Here is an 8,741-nt window from a genome sequence, read left to right as displayed (position 1 = left end):
TCTCCCGGGCGCCTCTGGTCGGGGACGGCTGCGGGCCCTCCCCGAGGGGAGCTGTGCAGGCTCCGCTGGTCGCTGGGCTGCGGCCCGGCAGTCGCTGTCTCTCGTGTGGCTCACGGCTCTGCCCCACCTTGCACTGTTGAGGTGGCTTAGCGCAACTCGGAGAGCAGGGTGATGTGGCTTCCGGCTTTTAAATAAAAAGGATTTGCTTTGTTTTGTTTTCTGTCGTTGCAGACACCTTCCAAGTCTTTCCGCAGGAGAAGTTGGGGTCTGCCTCGATGCTAGTCTGCCTGGGTTTACTGGTTGTTAAGTAGACTTCAAAGCGGTGTGACATCGCTCCACCAGCCCCTTCCTTCCTTAAAAAGGGTAGCTGCTTTCTGAGCCATCACATACCAGCCTCATGTATTCCTAAGATTGTCATCAGCTTCTTGGGGTTTTTTTGTCAGGCCTTACTGAGGTTTGCTTACTTACAGGCACTAGTGGTTATAAAGTAATTTAAGATGTTTATGTTACTCAGTTTTAACTCTCTATTTGACTATTGTATTAAGAAACGTTGTTTTAACTTGGGAATGGTTAAATGGCCAAAGAATTAAATTGTTTACAATAAGGGCTATTTTATTTGACTACTGTTGGCCTGCAACTTAAACTTGCATCTTTTATTCTTTTTATTCTGTGCTTTTTCTGTGTTATGGCTGCTGCAACAATAGTTCATGACACATCAGAAGCTGTAGAGCTCTGTGCTCCTTGTGGGTTATACCTTAAACCCATTACAAAAATGACCATCAGTGTGGCACTTCCTCAGCTGAAACAACCAGGAAAATCCATTTCGAATTGGGAAGTGATGGAAAGATTGAAAGCGATGGTACAAACTCATCAGTTTTCTACTCTGCGGATTTCAAAAAGCACAATGGATTTCATCCGGTTTGAAGGAGAGGTTGAAAACAAAAGCTTGGTTAAATCTTTTCTGGCATGCCTCGATGGCAAAACGATAAAACTGAGTGGCTTCTCTGACATTTTAAAAGTCCGTGCTGCAGAATACAAGATTGACTTTCCTACCAGACATGATTGGGATTCGTTCTTCCGTGATGCAAAAGATATGAATGAAACTTTGCCAGGGGAGAGGCCAGATACTATTCACTTAGAGGGCTTACCTTGTAAGTGGTTTGCAGCGAAGGACTCTGGCTCAGAAAAGCCAAGTGAAGAAGTCCTTATAAAAGTTTTCAAGAAATTTGGAGAAATACGTAATGTGGACATACCCATGCTGGACCCTTACAGAGAAGAAATGACTGGCAGGAATTTTCACACTTTCAGTTTTGGAGGACATTTAAATTTTGAAGCTTATGTTCAGTATCGGGAGTACGCAGGTTTCATTAAGGCCATGAATGCCCTGCGAGGGATGAAGCTGATGTATAAAGGCGATGATGGCAAAGCAGTGGCTTGCAATATAAAGGTGAGAAACTGCAGCCTTTTTTGTGGGAACTTGTGAAAGACCAAATGCAACTAAATGTTATGTCCCTAGAGCTTAAAACCTGGATCTGTGTACTGTAGTGATGACGACAGGTGACATTAGCAGCATTAATGTAGTTTTATGGAACAGCTGTTATTGAACTTTCAAAAGAAAGGGTGGAAGAAAAATGTTACGTTAGACTACATGAACAAAGTGGGTAGGGTTTTCCTTTTTTTTTTTTAACAAGACAGTTCTAGAAATACAGCTTGACAGAAGGACCAAGTATTCAAACATGACCTGCTAAATGGTTATCAGAACTTAATAGGCTATTGATAAATCTTGTCATTTCCCTTAATTTTAATTCTGAACAAGTTCAGACATATTACATTAGAAGGCACATTAAAGTATGTTGTTCTTTCTTGTGTTCATTATCAACAAAGATGTTAGGGAAGAATTTCAGAGCCTGCTGTTGATAATGAAGCCTGCCACATTATCAGAGTCGTAAAGCTGTGAAGTTCATTAGCCTGTGGCCTGTAAGACCTGTGTAATACAGTTAATCATTAGTGTACTTCACATACAGAAGGGTCCCACAAGAACTTAAACTCTGATGTTAGTCTGTAGCACACTTTCCTGTGAATGCAGTATACTTAGTTCATATCATTTACATACTAAATTCCAGATCTTTTTTTCTGTAACCTTATTGTCTTAGAAAGTACAACTATGACAGGAGAGAATGAGGCAGTCTGTTTAGATGCATTTGTCTGTGAATGCATGGCCTGAAGAAAGCTTGATCTGATAAGAGGAAGTGGTTCATGCATTTTTATATTGGTTGAGTAAAATGTTTGCAGATATATTTCAGGAAGAATCTTGAATATTCCGTTGTGTAATGTGGGAACATGCAATTATTTATAAGGTACATGCAAATATTTACTCAACTGTAGTTTAGTAAGTATAAGTAAAATACTGTAATCTTTTATCATGTTATTAAAGGTTCTTAGTTGGGGTTAGAAACTGTACTTTCAAGGCGATGTGAAATTCAAGCTACTATTTATATACAGGGGATTTGCGTTGCCAAATGTAGTTTGGCTGTGCAAGAGGAAGCATGCCTTCCTGGCAGGTGCCCTGAGGATTGATAAGGAAGAGAGAAGGCTCGATTTGTGTCTGTGCTGTCAGGACACGTCTTTCATGTAAGACCATGACACCTCAGTTTCTACCTGTCTGTCCATTCAGCTTGTTAGTGAAACATCATTTTGCATGGAATTAGGCCCTTGAATTAGTGTGTGTGCTCCTTGTGCTCCTTGTTCTCTGCTTCATGGTTCATGACAGTGGGCTTGTGGGAATTTATTACAGATCCCGGCCTGCCTATTTAGAATGGGAGATTAAGACACTAGGGCTCCGATGTCTGCTGGCGTCTTGTTCCAGTGTGCAGCTGGATGTGACCAAGGCGTGCTCATATGTCCTGGAAGCGGAGTTTTTCCCCTGGTCTCACTGCTCAGATGCGTGTATTTTTTTTCCTTTCTTTAGTATTTCCAGTTTCAAACTTGGAGCTTCAGCCTAGTGTACCTCATTTTGAAAATCTTGGTATTAGAATTGGTAGAGAGGCACTTGCTCAAACTAGGCACTGAGTGTTGGAGCACTGTTTCTTCTGCTGAAGGTTCAAAATGTTAGAATGGGAAGCCTTAGTTAATTCCTACTTCTTCCTAGTGCTATACAGTCCCTAGTTGCATACATCTCTTGAAAGAATTCTTTATGTTCCTGCTCTGACAGGTTGAAAACACTGGACAGCCAGGGCCTAAACCCCACTGGGATTTACTTTTGGATGTCAAACACACACAAAAGTGTCAACTGATACCTGATTGTGTTAGTGTGCAGGCATTTAATTTCCAGTTATCTGGTTTTGCTCTGGACATGCAGAGAAGTTCCCTTTGTTTTGAAAATGGTTTTCTATTTCTGATTGTACCTAGACTGTAAATTGGATAGTTTGTGCTAGGTTAAAACTGCTGGGGGTTGTGTGGGTTGTGGGGGATTATTTTTTTTTGTTTGCTTTAAACTGGTTTTAATTATATCCTGTAAAGGTTTCTTTTGACTCAACAAAACACCTTAGTGATGCATCAATTAAGAAGCGTCAGCTTGAAAGGCAAAAGCTTCAAGAGCTTGAGAAACAGAGAGAAGAACAAAAACGCAAAGAGAAAGAAGCTGAGGAAAGACAAAAAGAGGAAGAAAGGTATTTATTACTTGTGGCTTAGTTATGTTTTTAACAGGCATAATAAATCTGTAGTTAGTCCTTTGTATCAGCATCAATAGATAGAAAATAACTAAACACGGTCGAAGTTCCGCTGTAGCTGAAGCAAAGCACCTAAAACAGGGTGAGAATATTTTGGTCTTTCTGAGGAAGTTGGATTCAGGGGTTATGAGATTTGGTGGAGTATTTTAGTTGTTGTTAAACAGTAAGTTCAGGAGCTGAGAACTTACCTGGTACGTAGTTATTCTAATGGAGAAATAAGAAGAGAAAATTATGCACTATTTCTACTAGTAGGTAACATTGATATGAAGTTCATTTGTTTTTTTATGTCAGTATCTTTCCATAGGATATAAGCATATCTTAACAGTGACATTTTAAGAAAATGTATATTGTTGCAAATGTCATAGGAAAGCTATTCAGAATATAAACATGAATGGAGCAAATTATTTCTGAGCTTATATGATGTCCATTTGCCTTGATGTCTATAAATTCCTGTTGCTTAATGTTTAGATATTAAAGTTGCTGGAACTGTAAGGTCATTTAGATCATCGCTCATGCTTATGTTCAGTTCAAAATATTAAATCTACAAAATATTAAATTTTCTAAAAGTTGTGCCATTAGATGCCTGATGTCAGAAACCCTCAACCATTTTACATAAGGTACAGTTTTGAACTAATGACTGAAAGAAGAACTACCAACCCATGTGCTTATTAATTGGCTTGGTAATTTTCTCCTCACCATGATGATTGACTTTCCCAGCTGTTTGATGCATTGTTATTGTCTCTGGACAAATTGGTTTAAAAAACCTTTTTTTGTTTTTTTGTTGTAGCCATGCATTATGTTTGGATTCCAACTTGTTTTTAAATATTGATGGGTTGATGATTGTTTACTGTCACAACTAATGGTTAAAATGTTTATGGTTTTCTACATCTGTTTTTCAGTAATCAGCAACATTTACTTAGAAATAAATTTACGCAAACTACAAAATATATTTTTACATAGAGGAGGTGTCTAGGCCAGGTACAATTTTAGATAACAAAAATATTAATCTCTTTTTAGGAAGCAGAGAGAGCTTGAAGAACATGAGAGAGAGAGAAAAAGAGAAGAAAAGTTGCGCAAGAGAGAACAGAAACAGAAAGATCGTGAAGTTCGTAGAAACAGAAAGCAACTTGAAAAGCTTCAAGCTGAAGAGCAGAAGAAACTGCAAGAGAAGATAAAGTTAGAAGAAAGGAAGCTCCTGTTAGCTCAGAGAAATCTTCAGTCCATTAGACTAATTGCAGAACTGCTAAGCAGAGCAAAGGTAACTTCAATATTTCTTTTCAGAAGCTAATGAATAACAGAACAAAGCCTTCTGCTGACTTAAGAGGGATGAGGAGTGCTGTTCATTAAAACAATAGATTTAGTATCTCTGCAGATACTATTCCTTAGACCAAAAATGCAATGAAACATTATTTCTCCCTCGATAAATAATCATGATAGAGGCAAATGAAAGCGTGAACTTGAACTCGTAATGCTGAATAGCATTTTTTACAGGTAAACTAATTGGCAGGCTTTCTTTTAAGTCCAGGAAAAGAACATGGAGCATTATAATGTGAACTAAACGCAGAGGATAAGATGCAAGACTCCTTCTTTCTAATTCCAGTTTTGGTGCTGTTTCCCTTCTGGCATGCAGCACTTCTGTCAGCTATTCTTTGTAGTTTCAGAGAATGAGCTTTCAAGATTTGATGTCTCAAAACGTGCAGAATGATTTTTCTATAGGAGAAGTACTGTCAGCTAAAGTTTCAAACATTAGATTCTATCCCTCTAATGGTATTGTTATTTTTCACTGAAACAGGATGTCATTTGCTTAAGGCTTGGATAAAGTCATGTTAGGTTGTAATGTTTAATGCACTTTAAGCATTTTCCTTATGTAATGAAAAACTGTGTGGCAAAGCACAATTGTTTTTTCCTTGATGCCAGTGTACCTCAGAAGTTGTTCTGGAATCAGAACTTAAACAGTGCTGTGTGGTCACCTGGAGAAGAGAGAAATACTTCTTGCAGGCTTTATAATTTTGTAGCTGTGAAATAGAAAGGTTGTCTGATAAGACATAGCAGTTTGCTTTTTTTACTCCCAGAATTTTGAGGTCTACAGTAAGTCTTATTTCTGCATCAGAGTTAAACAAAAGGTTTAAACCTTCTTTTTCAGTTTCTAAAGTGAGTGTCAAAATGAAAATCAGTTTCTACATAGTGTGTGTGTTTAATTATTTGCTATTTTTTATGGACTCATTGTAAAGTCATCTTAAGAACCACAGATTGTAATCATGTACGAGAAATTAATGTTTTAAACTTGACTGAAAACTTCAGATGTTGACCTTGATAAATGAGTTCTAATACTTAAAAGTTCACGTTATTGTTGCTTGCGTGTTACTCTTGTCATATTAAGCAGCCATAAACACCAAGCTTTGTATTTGCCTTGTGAAACAGCTAGGAGAAATTAATGCTCTAAAGAGTTTATGGACTAATTCTAATGTTTCACCTTACAACAGTTGTGTGTTAGTTGGGGGTTTTTTTTGCCCTTTAAAAAAGACAAAACAATTTTATTTTGAGATAGTTAAGTTCTTTTTGTTAGATTTAATTTCTTCCCATGTTGGTGCTTTTGTGTTGTGGTGTAACTTGGAAGCATGAGCAGGTCTATAAATATTTTCTTGTTTGCTCTTGCCTTCTTTGACTGTCTTTTAGACTGTAAAGCTTTTGGAGCAGGAACATAATGAAGAAAAGATTCGTCTTCAGCAGCTGGAGGAGAGACGAAAGCTGCAGGAGGCTGAGCTCAAACGTGTGGAAGAGGAAAAAGAGAGGGCACTGGGGTTACAGAGAAAAGAAAAGGAACTGAGGGAGAAACTACTGAACAATCTTTTGAGCAAGAAAATGGATGCGGTTAATCAAAACAAAGAAGAAACTGAAACATCTCAGTCCGACACACTGAAAACCCCTGTTGGTGTTCCACACACTGTGTCATCCAGCTGCATCACTTCTACCTCAGGACAGGCTGTTACAGGCAAACTGGCTACTGGATCTCAAAGTGAATTAGCATCCCCTGAGAGTGCAAATACTCAATGCAAGTACTTGAATGGTAACATTCATGACAAGGTTCATGTTGGAGAAAGTCAGAAACTTCATGCCACAGACTCTGAGAGGTGTTCTGAGAAAAGAAGTTCTGGGGTACTTCCAAGTGTTCCCGCCACTAACCAGCAGCAGAAGAGCCTCTGTAGCTATGACCGACATACCTACAGGAAGGACTCGCACCGTGAGCAGGACAAATGTAGCACAGAGCCAAGAAGAAGAAAGAGCCGTTCATGTAGCAGCAATAACACTGATGAGAGTAAGGGTAAACGAGAGAGAAGCAGACACAGAAGAGATGCAAGCTATCAGGATGAAAAGCGCAGGAAAGAAAGGAGGTATTATAGACACTCTAGCAGAAGTTACAGTCCTCGACGAAGCCGAAGTCCTCGTCGAAGAAGTGTAAGCCCTAGACGTTCACGTTACAGAAGAACTCGCAGTAGAGAACGTAAACGAGACAGAAGAGAAAGAAGTCGTAGTTGCAGAAGCGTGAGCAGGAGACGAAGGCACCGGAGTTGATCCCTGAGTATGCAAAGGAGTACTTGGAGTGGATAGTGGAGGCCTTGACTCCTTGGAAAGGCTGGGGTTGGACAGAAGGGCCAGAAAGTTGTAAACGTGACCTCATCGGTGTGACTGCTGTAGAAAACATGTTTGTTTCAATCAATGCTTAACTTACGTTTAGTCCCTGAAATCAAGAAAATAGATGTCTGAGTTGTTTGACGTTCCTTCGTGCTTTGTTGTCTCTTTCTAGGTTTCTGCCACAATGTAGGTATAACCACCTGTGCTTGTGCTCGAGTTCCTACAGTACTAAAAAATGACCTGTTCTCTTGATTTTCAGTTTTCTAAACCTTAATTTTAGTCAATTTTGTTTTAATCTCTGTATCACCCAGTTTGGCTTGAGAAGTTCATGGGTGCCAATTTTAGGGGAACTCCAGAGGTGGCAAGCTATTACATACAGATTCGATTTAAAATGCTTTCTGGTGCATTCAAAGAAATCACATTTAACAAAGTAGAGGTTTTGCTCATTGAAATGTATCGCAAGACTTTCATATAATTCTTAAAACTGACTATAAACGTATGCAGGATAGCCTTCAAACTGCTGTGGTTCCTTCATATGTATGTATGGTGCCAAGCTTTCTGGCACAAATTATTCTGGTGTGTAATGCCATTTATATAATGATACTTTCCATGTAAGAGAGGCATACTGATACAGGATGTAAGAAGCAGTGGTAAAAATGGTTGAAAAGTTCTGTTAATTTATTGTCATACTTGGCTTTGTAATCACTTCAGGTGGCACAGAGCCCCTTGAAGCATTTTTTCAGGTACAGACAGAGCTAGCCATAAAAGGGGCCTTCTTGCTAAATTATTTTTACTTGTGGTGTGGAAAGTAAAGCTGCAGCGTCTCTTGTTAAATCCATTTGAGAATACTTTTGCTTCTAAAATGCAGCTCAGGAATATTAAAAGCTATAACATTATGGTTAAAGAGTTTATTTTGCCTTTTTATGGTAAAATTAAAAAGAAAACTTTCCAGTGAACTGAAGTTGCTGTTTCAATATGTCAGGATATTGAAGTCTGCAGAAGTGTTGTATGAGAACCCATTTCTTTAAAAAAAAAAAATCACTCAACACATTTGAATAGTTAAGCTCTGCCAACTATTAATTCAGCAGAACATGTGTTCTTTATCTGCAGCCTTCGGATGCTGTTTTCCTCACACTGATGCATCAAATCAAAGTGCATCCCTTTCCTGGGGTGCCTGAGGAGTCTGTTGGTGCTACAGCTCAGCTGGATCCCTGATGGGCTGAGTGTGTCTGTGTTGCTTTCAGTGAATCCATATGGGGTTTGTTTCTCACTAGATCATGCTGCTGAAGTATTTGTATTTACTAGCTGTTGAAAGAAAAGGTATTCTTTTCTCTTCCTGATAATTCACATTTTTAGAGATCTAACATTAATTATGTTACT

At 38.8% G+C, this 8,741-nt stretch overlaps 1 protein-coding gene across 2 annotated transcripts; it reads left to right on the top strand.

The window, feature by feature from the left end:
- Positions 1-205: 205 nt before the first annotated feature.
- Positions 206-8,317, top strand: AKAP17A (A-kinase anchoring protein 17A). 2 transcript variants are annotated; one of them, XM_069875627.1, is made up of 5 exons: positions 206-363; positions 705-1,447; positions 3,520-3,668; positions 4,746-4,986; positions 6,405-8,317. In XM_069875627.1, exons 2-5 carry the CDS (start codon positions 773-775, stop codon positions 7,299-7,301), a joined length of 1,962 nt encoding a protein of 653 aa, XP_069731728.1. In that variant the 5' UTR covers positions 206-363; positions 705-772; the 3' UTR covers positions 7,302-8,317. The 2 variants fall into 2 exon arrangements, with proteins under 2 accessions (XP_069731728.1, XP_069731719.1); XM_069875618.1 differs by having other exon boundaries at positions 206-1,447.
- The last annotated feature ends 424 nt before the right edge of the window (positions 8,318-8,741 follow it).

This window comes from Phaenicophaeus curvirostris, chromosome 1 (assembly GCF_032191515.1).
Source record: "Phaenicophaeus curvirostris isolate KB17595 chromosome 1, BPBGC_Pcur_1.0, whole genome shotgun sequence".
NCBI classification, from domain to species: domain Eukaryota; kingdom Metazoa; phylum Chordata; class Aves; order Cuculiformes; family Cuculidae; genus Phaenicophaeus; species Phaenicophaeus curvirostris.
The sequence above is the reverse complement of the archived record's forward strand: the minus strand, read 5'-3'. Positions and strand labels throughout refer to the sequence as shown.